The sequence below is a fragment of the Manacus candei genome, unplaced genomic scaffold (genome assembly GCF_025592945.1).
Source record: "Manacus candei isolate 608988 ecotype Guabito, Panama unplaced genomic scaffold, ASM2559294v1 h1tg000098l, whole genome shotgun sequence".
NCBI lineage: Eukaryota > Metazoa > Chordata > Aves > Passeriformes > Pipridae > Manacus > Manacus candei.
In genome coordinates, this window is record NW_026138146.1 from 345,435 (window position 1) to 365,509 (window position 20,075).

The 20,075-nt window shown below is 55.5% G+C and overlaps 1 protein-coding gene across 1 annotated transcript; it reads right to left on the bottom strand.

The window, feature by feature from the left end:
- Positions 1-5,141: 5,141 nt before the first annotated feature.
- LOC127461239 (keratin, type II cytoskeletal 4-like) lies at positions 5,142-17,108 on the bottom strand. The gene is made up of 9 exons (XM_051768867.1): positions 16,650-17,108; positions 13,982-14,196; positions 10,825-10,885; positions 10,167-10,262; positions 9,455-9,619; positions 9,246-9,371; positions 7,606-7,826; positions 7,319-7,347; positions 5,142-6,294 (listed from the first exon to the last, which is right to left on the bottom strand). The coding sequence occupies exons 1-9, from the start codon at positions 17,106-17,108 to the stop codon at positions 5,828-5,830; spliced, it is 1,839 nt and encodes a 612-aa protein (XP_051624827.1). The 3' UTR covers positions 5,142-5,827.
- Between the last annotated feature and the right edge of the window lie 2,967 nt (positions 17,109-20,075).

Genomic DNA, 20,075 nt, shown 5'->3' on the forward strand with positions numbered 1-20,075 from the left:
ATGACTTTCTCAGAGATGAGTTTTGGGAGGTGACTTTTGGAAGGTGATTTTCTCAAAGATGACTTTTGTGAGATGACTTTTGTGAGATGACTTTTGTGAGATGGTTTTTGGGAGATGGTTTTTGGGAGATGACTTTCTCAGAGATGACTTTCGGGAGGTGACTTTTTCAGAGATGACTTTCCCAGAGAAGATTTTTGGGAGATGAATTTCGGGAGATATTTTTTGGGAGATGGCTTCTGGGAGATGGATTTTGGGAGATGATTTTTGGGAGATGGCTTTTGGCAGACAACTTCTGGCAGACAACTTCTGGCAGGCGACTTTCTCAGACTTGACTTTTGGGGAGATGACCTTTGGGAGGTGAATTTTAGGAGCTGGCTTTTGGGAGGTGAATTTTGGGAGCTGGTTTTTGGGAGGTGAATTTTAGGAGCTGGCTTTTGGGAGGTGAATTTTAGGAGCTGGCTTTTGGGAGATGAATTTTGGGAGCTGGTTTTTGGGAGATGAATTTTGGGAGCTGGTTTTTTGGGAGGTGAATTTTGGGAACTGGCTTTTGGGAGGTGAATTTTGGGAGCTGGATTCTGGGAGGTGAATTTTGGGAGCTGGATTCTGGGATATGACTTTGGAGACGTGGCTTCTCCTCTCCAGGTGACCGCACAACTCATCCCATTCCACCTCCTGCCACTATCCCAGGCTGCTCCAAACCCCTCCAGCCTGGCCTTGGACACTCGTTTTTGGGAGGGGGAACCCTCCAGGCTGTCCAGGTGTCCCCAGGGATGGTGGAGGTGACCTGGACCACACCCCGAGTCTGGATGGCTTCGCTCCTTCCCATTTTCCTCTTCATCTCCTTGACCAGGATTTTATTGGGATAAAATTCATTTTTTTTTGCAGTTGATCAACCGAACCCAAAACGTTTTATGGAACTAAAGAGCTGGACTGGTATTTTTTTAAATTATTAATATACTTTTCACTGACAGAACTGTGTTGAGACATTGCTCAGGTATCAAAATATTTCCTCTGGTTATTTTTAACTGACAGAAAAAACCAGTTCCCCGACTTCAAACATCTGTTGCAGCTTGTTGCTATTAGAAAGAAGAGGAAAAAAATAGTCAAAACGCTCCTTGATATTAAGAAATAATAATAAAGTCAAAACAATCCTCAAGATTAAAATATAAAATGAACAAGGGGGATAAAACCGGCGATCCCCTGCCAGGAGTTCTTCTGTGCTTGTTTTACAGCCCTTAATGAGTGGTTTGGAAACCACCTGGGATGAACCTTTTCCCTTTGCTCCTGTGACAAAAATTTTTAAGAGGGGAAAAATAAAAGCAGGCCTCGTTTGCCCCTTTTTGGTTTTCCTGAAATTACAGCCCGGGATATTTGGGTGTTGGCTCCGGGGGGAGGAGGAGGAGGAGGAGGAGGAGGAGGAGCTGCCCTTGTTCTGGGTGAGGAGGGATCATCTCCCTTTCTTCTCTCTCTTAGTCAGGCCACTAAAAGACAATTATCCCCCTGAAGTTTGGGATCCACCTCCCGCTTCCCTCGGGATGGGAAGAGCCACCCTTGGGAATGAGGGAATATTTTGGTGTCCTGAGCCCCGAGGGACGGCCCAGCCCCGAGTCCCCTCTTCTCTGGGGCCGCCTCGGGGGCCTCATTTGGGGGCTGGGAGGGGAAAGTTCTGGAAATCCCAGGAATTGCTGGGCTCTCACACCTCCAAGGCTGGGAATGCCACGGAAAACCAGTTCCTGTCTCACTGGATCGTAAAGGGAGAGCAAGGAGGGGCAAGAGAACGGGGTTGAGTGACTCAGCGGGTGAGGACCAAACCCTAACCCCAAAGCTGGGCCTTTCTCCGCCTCCTCTTCCTCAAGAAACCGTTTTTTTTGGGGGGAAACCTGATGAAAAGTGGCCCAGACGAGTCACTCCAGGCGTGGATTGTGAGGGGATGGCTTTGCCTCCTCAAACACTCAAGGAAGACCCAAATTTGGAGCCTCGGGCGTTCCTGGACACCCATCCCTGGCCCGGTGACGTCCTGACTCCACCGGATCCCGGGGATCCGGGAGCTGGAGCTGCCTCATCCCGGGGACTCCTGGGCTCGCCCTCTTCCCAAATTCCATTTGCAGGCACCAACTGACTCCAGCTCAGCCGCCAAATTCCCCACCAAGGGCTCCTCCTGACCCACTGGAAGAGTCAAACAACCGACCCGGTTCACTTTGGTCCCAAAATCCAAACCCCAGGACCCATTTCATGGATAAAAAGCCCCACAGACTGGCTGTGCTGGTGGGACAGAGGGGACCACCCACCTCCCCTGGCCAGGGTGTGACCCAGGACTGGCTGGAGCTGCAACAGGCAACATCTTCCACCCTCGGCATGGAAATGACCCCCTGCCCTGCCCCCGGGGTGCTGATCCCCTTCCCACCCTTTAATTGTCCCTTTTTTCTTTTCCAGGCTGCAATTAGTGAGAGCCAGCAGGTTGTGGGGTTGTGGGACCTGTAATTCCTCCTGTGCTGGAGACAGGAAGAGATTCCTCGGGATAACGATGTCTGTGGGTCCGGCAGATGAGAGGGAAGGAGGATTCCCCCGGGAACGGGGATGGGGGTTTGGGTTCATCCCAGCAGGGATCCCTTGGGTGCAGACCCGCCAGAGCCTCGTGCACTTCATAATTAATTGGGGTCCCTGTGTTTGGCCAGAGGAATCACCCCATGGAAATGGTGGGTTTGGGGTTTTTCCATGAAATAAACCCCCAGCAACGCGATCCCACCTTGGGCTGGACGTGGGAGGCTCCAAATCCTGGACAAAGTCGATCCCACCCCATTAAATCCAAGAGATCTCGGTGCCAAAGTCAATCCCACCCCACTGTGGCCAAGAGATCTCAGTGCCAAAGTCAATCCCACCCCATTAAAGCCAAGAGATCTCAGTGCCAAAGTCAATCCCACCCCATCATGGCCAAGAGATCTCGGTGCCAAAGTCAATCCCACCCCATTAAATCCAAGAGATCTCGGTGCCAGAGTTGGTCCCACCCCATTATGGCCAAGAGATCTTGATTCCTTTTCAGTTCCACGGGGCAAAAACGACACTTTGTCAGCCCTAAGTCGACCCCACCCCATTAAAGCCCAGAGGTCTCAGTGCCAAAGTCAATCCTATCCCGTTAAAACCAAGAGGTCTCGGTGCCTTTGAAGTCCCACGGGGGGCAAGGACGCTCTGCCAGCCTGAATTTCACCAAAGCAGAGCTTTTTCTGCCCAAAACACGGGTGGCTCTGGTCGGACACAGCCCCAGCCACCCCCACAAGGAGCACAGGAGGGAGGTGCTGGTTTGGTCTTCCCTCAAGTGCTGGGACAGGGAAGGATCCACACTGGGGGAGGATCCACGCTGGGGAAGGATCCACATTGGGGAAGGATCCACACTGGGGAAGGATCCAAGCTGGGGAAGGATCCACGTTGGGGAAGGATCCACGATGGGGAAGGATCCACGTTGGGGAAGGATCCATGTCAGGGAAGGATCCACGTTGGGGAAGGATCCACGTTGGGGAAGGATCCATGTCAGGGAAGGATCCACGTTGGGGAAGGATCCACGTTGGGGACAGGGAAGGATCCACGTTGGGGAAGGATCCACATTGGGGAAGGATCCACGTTGGGGAAGGATCCACGTTGGGGAAGGATCCACATTGGGGAAGGATCCACGTTGGGGAAGGATCCATGTCAGGGAAGCATCCATGTTGGGGAAGGATCCATGTCAGGGAAGGATCCACGTTGGGGACAGGGAAGGATCCACGTTGGGGAAGGATCCACTTTGGGGAAGGATCCACATTGGGGAAGGATCCATGTCAGGGAAGCATCCACGTTGGGGAAGGATCCATGTCAGGGAAGGATCCACGTTGGGGAAGGATCCACGTTGGGGAAGGATCCACACTGGGGAAGGATCCAAGCTGGGGAAGGATCCAAGCTGGAGAAGGATCCACGTTGGGGAACGATCCAAGCTGGAGAAGGATCCACATTGGGGAAGGATCCACGTTGGGGAAGGATCCATGTCAGGGAAGCATCCACGTTGGGGAAGGATCCATGTCAGGGAAGGATCCACGTTGGGGACAGGGAAGGATCCACGTTGGGGAAGGATCCACGTTGGGGAAGGATCCACACTGGGGAAGGATCCATGTCAGGGAAGGATCCACGTTGGGGAAGGATCCACGCTGGGGAAGGATCCACACGGGGGAAGGATCCACACTGGGGAAGGATCCACATTGGGGACAGGGAAGGATCCACACTGGGGAAGGATCCACATTCCCGGAGGTTCCTGACCAGGAATGGAGGCAGAGGCTGGAAAACATCCCCTTGTGGTGCTCGGGGTTATTTTGGAGGCTTCTGACGATCTTTGGTTGTTAATTAGGCTAAAAAATACCTGATGGGGGGTGTGATGTGAGGAGGTGAATAAATAAATTAATCAGAATAAAATACCTGATGGGGGGGTGATGTGAGGAGGTGAATAAATAAAATACCTGATGGGGGGTGTGATGTGAGGAGAGAAATAAATAAATTAACCAGAATAAAATACCTGATGGGGGGTGTGATGTGAGGAGGTGAATAAAAAAAATACCTCATGGGGGGTGTGATGTGAGAACGTGAATAAATAAATAAACCAGAATAAAATACCTGATGGGGTGTGTGATGTGAGGAGGTGAATAAATAAATAAACAAACCAGTATTTTATTATGGGGGGTGCGATGTGAGGAGGTGAATAAATAAAATACCTGATGGGGGGGTGTGATTTCAGGAGGAAAATAAATAAAATGCCTGATGGGGTGTGATATGAGGAGGTGAGTAAATAAATAAACCAAAATCAGTAAATAAACAAACCAGAATAAACTCCATCGACTCTCCCCGGCCGAGTCCCGCCGTGCCCCGAACTGCCCGGGGAGAACCCAGAGGTCTCTTTGGTTCCTCCTTCCCCTCCCCCAGGGCGTTTTTTTCACCTCTTTTGCAGCTTCTTTAAAGACACGGAAAAGCCGAGACCAAACGCGTCCTTTGGATGCAGTTTATTGAGGGGGAAGTCGGAGCAGCCGATGGGAAGCGGCTCCGTCCGTGGGGGTACAGCGGGATTCGTGCACCGGGACCTTCCCTCGGCATTCCGGGGGGAGGGAAAAGGGAAAGGGGGGGGTTGATCTCTGCCAAAAATCAGCACGCCCTGAACCAGCCACCCCTAAACATGCAGAAGCAACGGAGGCACCGCGTGTCCGCCCGTAATTCCACGCGACAAATAAAGCTCCGGAGGAACCGGGAGGTGCTTTGGGATCGCCTCCTTTCGGATTTAAGCTTAAATTTCGCGGCTCAGGGGTTTTTTGGACCAAAAAAAAAAAAAGAAAAACAAAACAAACGAACAAAAGAATAAAAATAAAGGGAGTCTGCGCTTTACAGTGTCTGCTGGGAAAGTTAAATGGTTAAATCCTCTCTCGCTTTTCTGAAATGCTTTGGGAGGAGCTGGAAGGGGAAAAAAGGGATGTCTTGGAAGGAGGAATGTTGTTAATTAACCTGGGAGAAGCCGGAGGGGGAAGCAGCGCCACGAGCAAACCCATTAAAGCTGTGATGACCTACAGTGTGAACTCAGAGACAAGACTGAGGTGGGAGAAGCTTCTAGAGGTGTCCTGGGGGTCGGGGGGGGGGCTCTGAAAACGGGGCTGGGAGGGGGCGAGGGGTGTTAATAAATGTGGGAATGGGTTTGGCATCGCCGGACAGCGGGAATGTTTGGGGGGGGGACTCATCCCGCCTCGTCCCGCCTCATCCCGGTGTGGGAACGGCGGCTCCAGCCCCCCGGCGAGGGGGGGCCCCGCCAGCCCCCCACCCCGCGGCCCTACGGGACCACGCAGGGGTCTCTGACCACGCCGAAGTTCCCCACCACGCCGGGGTTGCACCCCACGACCTCGGCGCCGCCGGACACGACCACGGGGGGCCCGGCCAGCTGCCGGATGACGCAGCCCTGGTTGCCGAAGGCGACCACCCCGCCCGCCTGCACGCCCCCCACCCTGGCGCCGAGCCCGGGGCGGGCCGGGTACCCCCCGCTCCGGGAGCTGAACCCCCCCGCCTTGCAGCCCACCCCGCCGGGGGGGCAGAACACCTCCGGGGGCACCTGGCAGGGCTTGGCCACCGAGCTCAGGACGCGCTTGGGGTGGATGCCGGCGCTGCGGGAGCTGAAGCCGCCCGCGGCCGGGGAGCTGTGGCGACCCGAGCGCCGGCCCAGCGAGCCGAACCCGCACGCCCCGTTGGCCGCCAGCAGCCCGCAGTCGTCCGGGAGGGGGTACCCGCTGCTGCTGACCACCGCTGAAACACAGCCCGGGGGGCGTCGGTTAGGGGGGGGAAAAAACACAGAAACACAGAACCCCCCGAGCTGGAAGGGCCCCCCCGGCACCCCCCGGCCCCGCTCCGGGACAATTTCCCCGGGCAAGTTCTGTCCCGGGTGACGGAACCCACCCGGCCTGATTTCCAGGGGGGTTGTCCCGCGTGCCCGAGCCCCCCCTCGCTCCTTCCCATAGACCCTCCCCCGTGTCCCGACACGTCCCCCCGCAGACCCTCCTCGTTCCCACAGACCCTTCCCGGTCCCACAGACCCTCCTCGTTCCCACAGACCCTCCTCGGTCCCGCAGACCCTCCCTAGTCTCACAGACCCTCCTGGTCCCACAGACCCTCCCCGTTCCCGCAGATCCTCCCCGTTCCCGCAGATCCTCCCCGTTCCCGCAGACCCTCCTCGGTCCCACGGACCCTCCTCGGTCCCACAAACCCTTCCCGTTCCTACAGACCCTCTCCGTTCCTTCAGACCCTCCCCATTCCCGCAGACCCTTCCCGTTCCTACAGACCCTCCCCGGTCCCGCAGATCCTCCCCGGTCCCACAGACTCTCCTCGTTCCCACAGACCCTCCCCATTCCCGCAGACCCTCTCTAGTCTCACAGACCCTCCCCGGTCCCGCAGACCCTCCCAATTCCCGCAGACCCTTCCCGTTCCCGCAGACCCTCCCGGTCCCACAGACCCTCCCCAGTCCCGAGGACCCTCCCCCTTCCCACGGGTCTGCTCTGGCTGCTGCCTCGTTCCCTCCCGGGTCCAGTGCATGGCCCGGACATCTCACTGTTGCCTCCGACAGTAGAAAAGGGGTGTGAATTTGACCTCCTCCCCCTCAGTCCAAAAGCTGATTTTTTTGGTTTTTAAATTTGGCGATATTTGAGATTTCTGGGGTTAAACCTTCCCGAGGGTGGCAAAGGGAGGCAGAGGGAGGGGGCAGACGGACCGTGCTGCTCCCAAAATTGCCTTTCCTAAGATAAACCCTGAGGGCTGGAAATCCTGCGGGTACTTACACACACTCACAGGGTTCCCCACACAGATCCTGTGGGGGAGAGAAGAGAAATGAGAAGTGCAGGTTACCCAGAGCTTCCAGCCCCGGACCCAGCCCACTCCCCCCTCGTTGTGACCCATCTGACTGCCCCTGGCACAGGAGCTGGGTTTGCTGGCACCAGGGTGGCCCCCGTGGCCTCCAGCCCCAGTTCCTGCGAGCCTGGGAAGCCCCTGGAGCTGTAAAATCCACTCGGGACCTGGAACCACCGCGGCCTCCGACGGACGGAAAGGACAGAGCCGTGTCACCCACCTGCTCTCCTCACCCTCCAGGAGGGTCTTGTAGGTGGCAATCTCGATGTCCAGGGCCAGCTTGACGTTGAGCAGCTCCTGGTAGTCCCTGAGCATGCAGGCCAGCTCGTCCTTGGCCTTCTGCAGCGCGTTCTGCAGCTCGATGTGCTTCTCGCGCGCGTCCTTGAGGGCGCAGTCCCCGCGCTGCTCCACGTCACAGATGGAGGTTTGCAGGCAGGAGACCTGGTGGAGAGGGGAGGACGACACTGCAGGGTCTACAGGGCTTTGCTTCCTCATTCCTGGACACCCCGGGTTGGGATGAATCCAAACTGCAGACAGAGAAAACCCTCCGGCCTCCCGCCCCTCTGCCCCCCCTTCCCTTTCCAACCACGGCCTGGAGCAGGTCTAAAGTCTCCCAAAGGCTGATCCAGCGGGTCTGAGCTGTGCAGCCTCCCTGGGATCATCACCTTGGGCCTCTCCTGCTGCTTCTTGGACCTCCTGAAGGACAGTGTGCCACCTTCTCCTGTATCTGAGCTGTGCAGCCTCCCTGGGATCATCACCTTGGGTCTGTCCTCCCTGCTTCTTGACTCCTGAAGGGCAGTGTGCCACCTTTCCCTCTATCTGAGCTGTGCAGCCTCCCTGGGATCATCACCTTGGGCCTCTCCTGCTGCTTCTTGACCTCCTGAAGGACAGTGTGTCACCTTCTCCTGTATCTGAGCTGTGCAACCTCCCTGGGATCATCACCTTGGGCCTCTCCTGCTGCTTCTTGACTCCTAAAGGACAGTGTGCCACCTTTCCCTCTATCTGAGCTTTCCAATCTCTCTGGAATCATCCCCTTGGGCCTCTCCTGCTGCTTCTTGACCTCCTAAAGGGCAGTGTGCCACCTTCTCCTGTATCTGAGCTGCCCAGTCTCTCTGGAATCATCACCTTGGGCCTCTCCTGCTGCTTCTTGACTCCTAAAGGGCAGTGTGTCACCTTTCCCCGTACCTGAGCTGTCCAACCTCTCTGGGATCATCACCTTGGGCCTCTCCTGCTGCTTCTTGGACCTCTTAAAGGACAGTGTGTCACCTTTCCTGATATCTGAGCTGTGCAGCCTCCCTGGAATCATCACCTTGGGCCTCTCCTGCTGCTTCTTAACTCCTTTAGGGCAGTGTGCCACCTTCTCCTGTATCTGAGCTGTCCAGTCTCTCTGGAATCATCACCTTGGGCCTCTCCTGCTGCTTCTTGACCTCCTGAAGGACAGTGTGTCACCTTTCCCTGTATCTGAGCTTCCCAACCTCCCTGGGATCATCACCTTGGGCCTCTCCTGCTGCTTCTTGACCTCCTGAAGGACAGTGTGTCACCTTTCCTGATATCTGAGCTTTCCAATCTCTCTGGAATCATCACCTTGGGCCTCTCCTGATGCTTCTTGACTCCTTTAGGGCAGTGTGTCACCTTTCCTGATGTCTGAGCTGTGCAACCTCCCTGGGATCATCACCTCTCCTGCTGCTTCTTGACTCCTAAAGGGCAGTGTGTCACCTTTCCCTCTATCTGAGCTGTGCAGCCTCCCTGGGATCATCACCTTGGGCCTCTCCTGCTGCTTCTTGCCCTCCTAAAGGACAGTGTGTCACCTTTCCTGATACCTCAGCTGTCCAACCTCCCTGGGCTCATCCCCTCTCCTACCTGCTTCTTGACACTCTCCAGCTCACACTGCAGCTTCTGTATCATCCTGGTCAGCTCTGAGATCTCACACTTGTTGCTCTGCAGGTCGTCACAGTATTTCCCCCTCTTGTCCTGGAGCTCCTGAAACTGGGACCAGAAAACGAGGCAGTTGTCATTTTTGGGCCGGGGGCATCGCTGTGCAGAGGCCCAGGAGGGTCTGCCAGGCCTACCCTGGTTTGGTAGAAAGCGTCGACTTCTTCTTTGCTCTTCTGGGCGATCTCCTGGTACCAGCACTCCACGTTCTTGATGATGCTCTCCATGTCCAGGTCCCGGTTGTTGTCCATCTTGACGATGACCGAGGTGTCGCAGAGCTGCCGATCCACCTGAGCTCGTTCCTGCGGGCGGGGAAGGGCTTAGTCAGCTCCCAGAACCTGACTTTGCAAGGCAGGCAAAGGGCCGGGACACGGAGAGCAAGCCCTGCAGTGTCCCCGGGGACGGCTCAGCAGAAAATCCCGGGGCTGGGTGAGTCGCCACACGTCGCCGCTGACCCACTTTGAGGACCTGGAGCAATCGCATCCACATCAAGGGCCAGGAGTTTGGTATCCTGTCATCTCCGGCTGCTCCAGGGCTGCTAATGACAGGACTGGGCCGGGAGTTCCCTCAGCTCTAATCAGGAGCCGAGAGCCGGAGGAACGAGACGGACGCATCTCTTCTCCGGGGCAGAGTTAGGACAGAGCCAGTTCCTACCTGGAGCTACAGGAGGAGAGGGGGAACCACCCTTTTCCCAGCATAATCATGGTAATTTCAGATCAGCCTTGTACTTCCAAGCTTTTAATTATTCCGGGCTTGGGATGAGACACGTCCCAGAGGGGTTTCCAGGAGCGCAAATTTGCGGGGTGAGACAGGACCCCCAAACTGCTGGGACGGACCAGAGGGACTCACCTCCTCAAACACACATTTCAACAGCTCCAGCTGCCTTCTCAACAGATCCACCTTCACCTCCAGCTCCTCCTTGTTGAGGAAGATGCAGTCTGCATCCTGAAAGAGAGCAGGGACGCACATTCCAGCCCCAGCCTGGCTGGAAACGCCGGAGAAAACACACAGAAGGCAGCAAAAGTGAGACAGAAACGTGTCCCAACAGGATGCCAAGAGCAGAAAGGTGCGAGGGGGTGAGTCAGGGTGTCCTGGTGTCTCCTGGAGGAAAACCAAACCATTCCGACACGACCGACAGGAACTGGCTGGTTTGTCACTCGGGACGCGGCCGCAAACCCGGCACCACCTCGGGAGGGTTTAAAGGGCTTTTCTTTAATGTTCTTCAAATGATTCCTGCCTTTCTGATGTCCAAGAATAAAGGATGTGGAGAGGAGGCCGGGAAGAACCGGGTGTTCTGGTGGGACCTGTCCTGCCCTGTCCCCCTCCCTCAAACACCCCCTCCCGTCCCGCTCCCGGAGCGTGTTCGGGGTGACAAATCCGCGGCTGTGGAGCTGCTGTTGTAGCACTTCTGGTGGGTTTTTTTACTAATAATTCACCGTTTCTGCAGAGTTTTGTACCAGACCGACCTCCAGCGGGTGGAATGACCCCCGGGTTTGGAGCCTCTCACCTTTTTGAGCGCCACGAACTCGTTCTCCACCGTCGTGCGCCGGTTGATTTCCTCCTCGTACCTGTTGGAACGGGAGGAGGAAAAAGGGCTGAGGCAAAAAAACCTCCCAGGCAGAGAAACATCAACCATCGGGGTGAACTGTGTCAACCAGCAGGTATAAATGGCAATAACTTGGGGTACAAATGGCAATAATCTCAGGTATAATGGACAAAACCTCGGGTATAAATGGCAATAATCTCAGCTATAAATGGCAACAACCACCAGGTATAAATTACATCAGCCATCAGGTACAGAGGACAATAACTTCAGGTATAAATGGCAATAACTTCAGGTATAAATGACAATAAATTAGGGTATAAATGATAATAATCTCAGATATAAATGGCAATAACTTCGGGTATAAATGATAATAATCTCAGGCATAAATGGCAATAATCTCAGGTATAAATGGCAGTAACTTCAGGAATAAATGGCAATAATCTCAGGTATAAATGGCAATACCTTCAGGTATAAATGATAATTATCTCAGGTATAAATGGCAATAACCTTGGGTATAAATGATAATTATCTCAGGTATAAATGGCAATAATTTCGGGTGTAAATGACAACAACCTGGGGTCTAAATGACATCAACCAGCGGGTATAAATGACAAGCTCCCCCTGCTCAGGCAGTGCCAGCGGGCACCGCCAGATCAGCGTCTGGAGCCCCAACACTGACCCACCCCGAGATCAGAGGCTCCTTCATGAGCAACCCCATTTCCAATGCAAAGAGCTCCGCGGGCAGACGGTGAGGAATGTGCCAACCCAGAGGGGCTGTGCCACCCCCGAGGGACTGTGACACTCCTGAGGGGCTGTGGCGAGGAATGTGCCACTCCCCGAGGGACTGTGCCACCCCCGAGGGGTTGTGCCACTCCTGAGGGGCCGTGCCAGTCCCGGAGGGGCTGTGCCACTCCCCGAGGGATTGTGACACTCCCGGAGGGGCTGTGCCACCCCCGAGGGACTGTGCCATTCCTGGAGGGACTGTGCTACCCCCGGAGGGACTGTGCCACCCCCGAGGGACTGTGCCACCCCCCGAGGGACTGTGCCACCCCCCGAGGGACTGTGCCACTCCTGGAGGGGTTGTGCCACCCCCCGAGGGGCCGTGCCACCCCCGAGAAACTATGCCACTCCTGGAGGGGTTGTGTCACCCCCAGAGGGGCTGTGCCACCCCCGAGGGGCCGTGCCACCCCCCGAGGGGCTGTGTCACCCCCGAGGGGCTGTGCCCCCCCCCGAGGGACTGTGCTACCCCTGGAGGGGCTGTGTCACCCCCCGAGGGACTGTGCTACCCCCGGAGAGCCTGTGCCACCCCCCGAGGGGCTGTGCCACTCCTGAGGGGCTGTGCCACCCCCGGAGAGGCTGTGTCACCCCCAGAGGGGCCGTGCCACCCCCGGAGGGGCTGTGTCACCCCCGAGGGGCTGTGCCAACCCCGGAGGGACTGTGATACCCCCGGAGAGGCTGTGCCACCCCCAGAGGGGCCGTGTCACCCCCCGAGGGGCCGTGCCACCCGTCTGGGAGGGGACAAACACAAACCACGGAATCACAGGATCTCGGAATCAGCCAGGTAGGAAAAACCCTCCGAGACCATCGAGTGCAACCCTCGCTCCAACCCCGCCGCGGTTCCCAGCCCGTGGCACTGATGCCGCATCCAGTCTCACCTTAAACACCTCCAGGGAATGGCGGGGGTGACTCCACCCCCTCCCTGGGCAGCCCATTCCAGTGTCTGATCCCTCTCTCTGGAAGAAATTCCTTCCTAATATCCAACCTAAACCTCCCCTGGCACAGCTGGAGACCCTCTTGTGCTGCTGCTGGTTCCTGGGAGCAGAGCCCGACCCCCCCGGCTCCCCCCTCCTGGCAGGGAGTTGTAGAGTGGGAGGTCTCCCCTGAGCCTCCTCCTCTCCAGGCTGAGCCCCCCCAGCTCCCTCAGCCTCTCCTCACGGGAATTGTGCTCCAGCCCCTTCCGAACCCCTTCCCCAGCCTCGCTGCTCTTCTCTGGCCCTGCTCCAGCCCCGGACTCCCGAGAACAGGCAGAGGAGCCGGGGCAGCCCTTACTTGCACTTGAACTTCTTCACCAGCTGGCTCCAGCCCCTTCCCCAGCCCCTTCCCCGGCCACTTCCCAGCCTCGCTGCTCTTCTCTGTCCCTTCTCCAGCCCCTGGATCCCCAAGAACAGGCAGAGAAGCCCCGGAGGGTTTCACTTGCACTTGAACTCCTCCACCAGCTGCCCCTTAACATCCAAGAACGGGCAGAGAAGCCGGGGGAGCCCTTACCTGCACTTGAACTCCTCCACCACCTGGCTCCAACCCCTTCCCCAGTCCCTTCCCCAGCCCCTTCCTCAGCCTCACTGCCCTTCTCTGTCCCTGCTCCAGCCCCTCGACCCCCGAGAACGGCCAGAGGAGCCCCAGAGGGTCTCACTTGTACTTGAACTCCTCCACCAGCTGCCCCTCAACACCCAAGAACGGGCAGAGGAGTCAGGGGAGACCTTACTTGCCCTTGAATTCCTCCACCCCCAGCCCCTTCCCCAGCCTCGCTGCCCTTCTCTGACCCTGCTCCAGCCCCTCGACCCCCAAGAACGGGCAGAGGAGCCGGGGGAGCCCTTACTTGACTCTTCCACCAGTTGGCTCCAGTCCCTTCCCCAACCCCTTCGCCAGCCCCTTCCCCAGCCCTGCTACCCTTCTCTGTCCCTGCCCCAGCCCCCAGACCCCCTAGAACAGGCAGAGGAACCCCAGGAGCCCTTACTTGCACTTGAACTCCTCCACCAGCTGGCTCCAGCCCCTTCCCCAACCTCGCTGCTCTTCTCTGTCCCTACCCCTGCCCCAGACCCCCAAGAATAGGCAGAGGAGCCGGGGCAGCCCTTACTTGCACTTGAACTCCTTGACGAGCTGGCTCCAGCCCCTTCTGAACCCCTTCTGCAGCCCCTTCCCCAGCCTCGCTGCCCTTCTCTGACCCTGCTCCAGCCCCCAAACCCCCTAGAACAGGCAGAGGAGCCGGGGCAGCCCTTACTTGCACTTGAACTCCTCCACCAGCTGGCTCCAGCCCCTTCCCCAACCTCGCTGCTCTTCTCTGTCCCTACCCCTGCCCCAGACCCCCAAGAACAGGTAGAGGAGCCGGGGCAGCCCTTACTTGCACTTGAACTCCTCGACGAGCTGGCTCGTGGCGCACTCCTCGCTGCCCAGCTTCTGCTTCTCGCAGAGCAGGCAGTCCAGGCGCTTGCGCAGGTCGCAGATGTAGTTCTCGAAGTAGAGCTCCAGGTTCTTGCCCTTCTTGGGCAGCACGTACTGCTGCAGGAGCCCCCACTTGGTCTCCAGCACCTTGTTCTGCTGCTCCAGGAACCGAACCTGCCGGGGAACAGCAGCTCTTGGCGTGAGGGAGGGAAGGGAGCGGCTCAACGCCGGGTTTAATCGGGGTAGGGAGGGATTTTGGGGACTGAGAGGGGACAGGACACCGTGATCTTCGAATTATCTGCCCTGATTTAGGAATCAAAGTGTCACGTGTCCATCTAGAAATCACACACCTAAATTATTTGGAAATCCAGAATCCACACACCTAAATTATTCAGATATCCAGAACTCACACACCTAAATTATTCAGAAACCCAGAATTCACACACCTAAATTATTCGGAAATCCAGAATTCACACACTTAAATTATTTGGAAATCCAGAATTCACACACCTAAATTATTTGGAAATCCAGAATCCACACTCCTAAATTATTTGGAAATGGAGAATTCACACAGATTATTCGGAAATCCAGAATACACACACCTAAATTATTCTGAAATCCAGAACTCACACACCTAAATTATTTAGAAATTCAGAATTCACACACCTAAATTATTTGGAAATCCAGAATACACACACCTAAATTATTCCAAAATCCAGAATTCACACACCTGAATTATTTAGAAGTCCAGAGCTCACACATCTAAATTATTCAGAAATCCAGAATCTGCACATTTAGATTACTTTGGAATCCTGAATCCACACACCTAAATTATTCAGAAATCCAGAATTCACACACCTAAATTATTCAGAAATCCAGAATCTGCACATTTAAATTATTTGGAATCACACACATAAATTATTCCAAAATCTAGAATCTGCACATTTATATTATTTCGAAATCCTGAATCCACACACCTAAATTATTTAGAAATCCAGAGTTCAGCCATCTAAATAATTTAGAAATCTTGAATTCACACACCTGAATTACTTGCAAATCTAGAGTTCAGACATCTAAATTATTTAGAAATCTAGAATTCGCACACCTAAATTATGTGGAAATCCAGAATTCACATGCCTAAGTTATTTAGAAATCTGGAATTCACACATATAAATTACCCAGGAATCTGAATGTCGGGTCTAAATTATTTAGAAATTAATGTCGCATCTAAATTATTTAGAAATCAAGAAGTCCCGTGTCTACGTTATTTAGAGATCTAAGAACCCCATGCCTAAATCTGCTTTTCTCACCAATTTTTAGGGGAAAAAAATCTCCTCTGGATGGTGCCTGTGATGTGTTTTAGGCTGAGATTGAGCCCCCAGAGGGTGAAACCTCTTTGTCTCTGTTGTTTCTACAGCTCAGATTCGTTGTCTGACATTTACGTGTCCAGGTCAAGACCAACCTCCTTTGCCTTCAGGGGTGGTTTTGGAAGGTTTAGAGGCAAAGAGGGGAGGGAATTATTGGAGTTTTGGGACAAAAATTTGAATTGCAGGGCGGAAAGATGAGCCTGTGGGGGCTGTGAGTTCCGCCTGAGCTGCAGAGAGAAATCCAACCTTGGACCGAGGGCGTCCAAGAGGAAACTCCTGCAGGAATGTCCATGTCCCAAACACCACCCAACTCTGGAACCAGCACCCAAAACGAGCCCTTCCCCGGGTCTGAAGATCCCAGTTGGGACCAACACGCTCCCCAAATTATCATTGACTCACAAAAATGGTCAAAATTATCTTAAAAGACCCAGCTCGGTGATTCAGGGCGGAACTGGACCAGGGTTTGGAGGAGACTGGTTGGCTTGTGTCGTGAGCTGGGGTCGACTCATGACATGAGCTGGGCTTTGGAGGAGTTTGGTTGACTTATGACATAAACTGGGTTTTGGAGGGAGTTCACTGACTCGTGTCATAAACTGGGTTTTGGAGGGGGTTCTTTGGCTTGTGGCACAAGCTGGGATTAACTCATGCCATGAGCTGGGCTTTTGAGTGGATTGATTGACTCATAGCATGAGCTGGGTTTTGGAGGGGTTCTTTGGCTTGTGGCACAAGCTGGGATTAACTCATGTCATGACCTGGGTTTTGGAGGGAATTCACTGACTCGTGTCATAAGCTGGGTTTTGGAAGGAGATCTTTGGCTCGGGGCACAAACTGGGTTTTGGAGGGAGTTCTTTGGCTTGTGGCACAAGCTGGGTTTTGGAGGATTTTGACTGACTCGTGTCATAAACTGGGTTTTGGAGGGAGTTCTTTGGCTCGTGAGACAAGCTGGGATTAGCTCACGTCACGAGCTGGGTTTTGGAGAGAATTCACTGACTAGTGTCATAAGCTGGGTTTTGGAGGGGGTTCTTTGGCTCGGGGCACAAGCTGGGATTAACTCACGTCACGAGCTGGGTTTTGGAGGGAGTTCACTGACTCGTAGCACCAGCTGGGTTTTGGAGGGGGTTGGTTGGGGTTGGTTTTTCTCCTAGAAAAGCAGTCCCGGAGCAGGTCTGGACTATTTCCAAACCCACCAGAGAGCTCCCTAAGCCGGCAAACCCAACCCCCTCAGGCACGAGAGCCCCACAGACCACCCCGACCTCTCACCTTGTCGATGAAACAGGCGAACTGGGTGTTGAGGCTCTTGATCTGCTCCTTCTCCTGGCAGCGGATCTCGTGCTCCAGCGGGTCCACGCCCACGCACAGGGGCTTCAGCAGCCTCTCGTCGATGCAGATGCCCTGGATGCCGTCGGCCTTGCGCTCGGGGTACCCCCGCACCAGGCCGTACCCGCGGGGGCCGCACAGCCCCGCTCGCCCCGCGCCGGCGCCGCCGTACCCCGCGGCCCCGAAGGCCAGCTCCCCGAAGCAGCCGGTGCCGCAGCCGTTGACGTAGGAGATCCTCCGGCTGCCCCCCAGGTTGCAGACGCTCCTGCTGCTGTAGGCCCCGGCCCCGCAGCGGGCGGGCGCGCAGGACGAGGCGGCGAAGCTGCGGCCGCAGATCTCCGAGGCCGAGCTGAAGCCTCGTCGGCCCAGCACGGACCTCACCGTGGGCGCCTGCCGGCTCATCGTGGCTCCTTCGGGGCTTTTCGGGGCGGCTCCGGGCGCGGCAAGAGGAGCAGAGATCCGGCTGGAGCGACGCAGGGGCGCTGCCCCTTATATATCCTTCGGGAAGCCCGGCCTTGATAGGATCAGGGCGGTAATTGAGGCGCTCAAGGGTTCGGTTTGCCCGGCGGCAACGAATGCTCCTCAAAATGCAAACCAGCCCGGCAAATAGTAACTACTGAGGAAATAAAAAGGGATCTAAAAGTGCTCTGTTTGCAAGTCGCCCTCGAATACATTAGGGTTGGAAGCGCTCCCCGAAGTTAACGCTAATTATAGTTTAGGGCAGGTTTTTGAAGGGACTCTTTGTGATTTGTTTGCGCCGTGTCGTTTGGGGTTTTGTGTCTCATGGGCCCGTGTGTGTGTGTGTCTGGTGTGTGATGGGGTGTTCTGCAGACTTGCACTTTGTGGGGGTAATTTCACAATCTTTGGGTGCGGAAAAAAGGGACTCAAAGGAGAAATAAAAGAAGAAAGTCAACCTTGGAAAAACACGGTGGAAATCGTGCCAGGATGGATCATTTCTGCGCCTGAAACACCAGTAAATTCACAGGGTTTGAGGTCTGGATTATTGTGCGAGGACTCAAAACGTCCCCCAAAAGCAATCTCAGAATTCTGGGGATGTGCAGAGTCCTGGACATTCCTGGGACCTCTTCCCACCATGAAATCCCAGCGAAGCAGAGCGGGTTCCACCCGGAATCTGTGACGTGTTTCAGTTTGCTCACAGATTTGTGTTCTGTGCCATCAGTGGCAGCTTTTCCTTGGATAACACTGAGAATTCTTACCTGTCCCATTAAACCTTCGGCCCCCACTCCTTTGGAGCCCCTGCCAGGGCTGGGTGTCAGAGCCCTTTGGGATTCACCTCCCGGTTGCCTCCACAGGGAACAAAAAGGGAACAATGGCCCGTTCCAGCCTGGTGAGATCCACCTCACTCCCGAGGTGACTTTGCCAGACACGTCCTTGACACTCCAACCAGAGACACCTCGGAGGGAAAGAGCCCCCAGGCCCTGCCCGGGGGGGACTGGGGTGATTCACCCTCTGCAGGGGAACAGGGGAGGCCTTAATGGGTGGGTTGGGCTGGACACCAGGCCCGGCTTTGACTCACGCCGGGCAGATGAATCCCTCTCTCTCCTAATCACCAGCCCAAGGAGGTGAAGGAGGCAACGTCTCCGGGCCTTCTCCAAACTGGGAAGTCAAAACAAAAGGGCTCTTTCAGCTCCTTGGGGACCAAGTGTTTGGGAGAAAAAGAGACATTCTGGTGCAAACAACTGAACGCCCTCGAGTCCTTCCTTGCCTAGAGGAGTCTCCATGTCACACAACAGGATGGCAGCTGGAGAGACCCAGTGCTGTGCTCCCTCGTCCTCTTTAACCCCCTGGGAGAGCATTTCCCAAGGGTTGGGACCATAAATCCGTCCCAAACCTCCCCAAAACACGCGGCTTTCTAAGACCAAGTTCCTAAAAAGACGACACGGGCGGTGAAACCCCGGGACGTGACGGCGGCCCCGGGATCCCCAAAGCCATTAATTGGCCCTGTAATTGCAAGCCCCGGGAGTCTGAGGGGCCGGTGGTATAAATTAGGGGTGTAAAGTGCTGCTCCTGCCCTCTGCAGATGGGGTAATTCCAGATATTTACGGCGTGACGTCCAGATTACACCTTTGTTCGCGGTGTTTTGCTCTCGTTGCAGTGTCAGTTTAAACAAACATTGGAGGCTCCAAGCTGCGCTTTGGAACTTCCCCGGCCCTCGAGGTTTCCAAACAGAGGCTTATCAGGAGCAAAATGCAGATTTGGCTGCGAAGAAGGGCACAAAAGGCGCTCGTTGGGAGCCCTGCAGAGGAAAACTGTGCCCAGACTGGAGAGGAGCCCCTGCTCCCTCCCTGTGCCCCATTATCCCCGTCGGATGTGTGGGAGACACCTGGAATGCAGCACAGGCTGCAATTAAACGTCTGTGAACCAGCTGTGCTGCACCAGCCCCAGTTCCCAAGCTCGCCTGAGCCGCTGGTTTCCTGAGGGGGCAGAGATTTGGGGTCGGAATCGCAGAATATTCCGAGCTGGGAGGGACCCACGAGGACCATCGAGCCCAGGTTTGGGGGGCAGGTTGCTCAGTGCTGGGTAACACTTGTGTGCTGGCCAAATCCCTGTTGTCTCCCCTGGATCCCAGCGGGAAGGCAGCTGCCTTTAAGGGCTTTTAGGTCTCTCTGTGACACCTCAAGAATCAACAATTTATCGTTGCCAGCGCGGAACGTGGGAAGGGGGAGAGAACTCTGGAGCAAAAACTGCATCTTTTCGACTCAAAAAAAAAAAAAAACAAAAAGAGGAGAGGAAGGACAGAGGAAACCAAAAAGGAAAACACTTCGATGAGGGGGTTGGGTGAGTCATTTTGACGACTTGCAATCGCTGCCTTTGTCAGCGTTTTGCTGCCTGAGCTCTGCCCAGCAGGGAGCTCATCAGGGGAACGTCGAACTTCACTCATTTGCTTGTTGCCTCTGGAGGTGGATCCGGCCGGGCTCCCAGAAGGTGTTTTATGTGATAGCCTCAAAGGGCCCTGTCGGGCTCTGTAATTACCCAGAGCCTCCCAAAAACTCGCCCCATTCAGGTCGGGCGATGGCAGGAGCCTCCCTGTGCCAACCCCGTTTGATCCCGGGGAGGTCGGGGCAGAACAGGGGGGGTTGTGCAGCTTCTTGGGCTCTGCAGACTCTTGTCCAAGTCATTCATGAGCTATTAAAGGATTAATCTGGGGAGTGAAACCCCTTCTGTCCCCAGGTCAAAGTCACCCGAGGGAATTCCATCAGCTCCTGTGCTTTTAACCCTCATTGACCCCCCCCTGCTCCAGGTCAGGATCAGGATTCTCAAAGGATGCTCCTCATGAAACCCATCAAACCCTGGGTCTGGGCGCCCCTTCCTCCCTCCCTCAGCCCCCAAACCGGCCACGGATCCTCC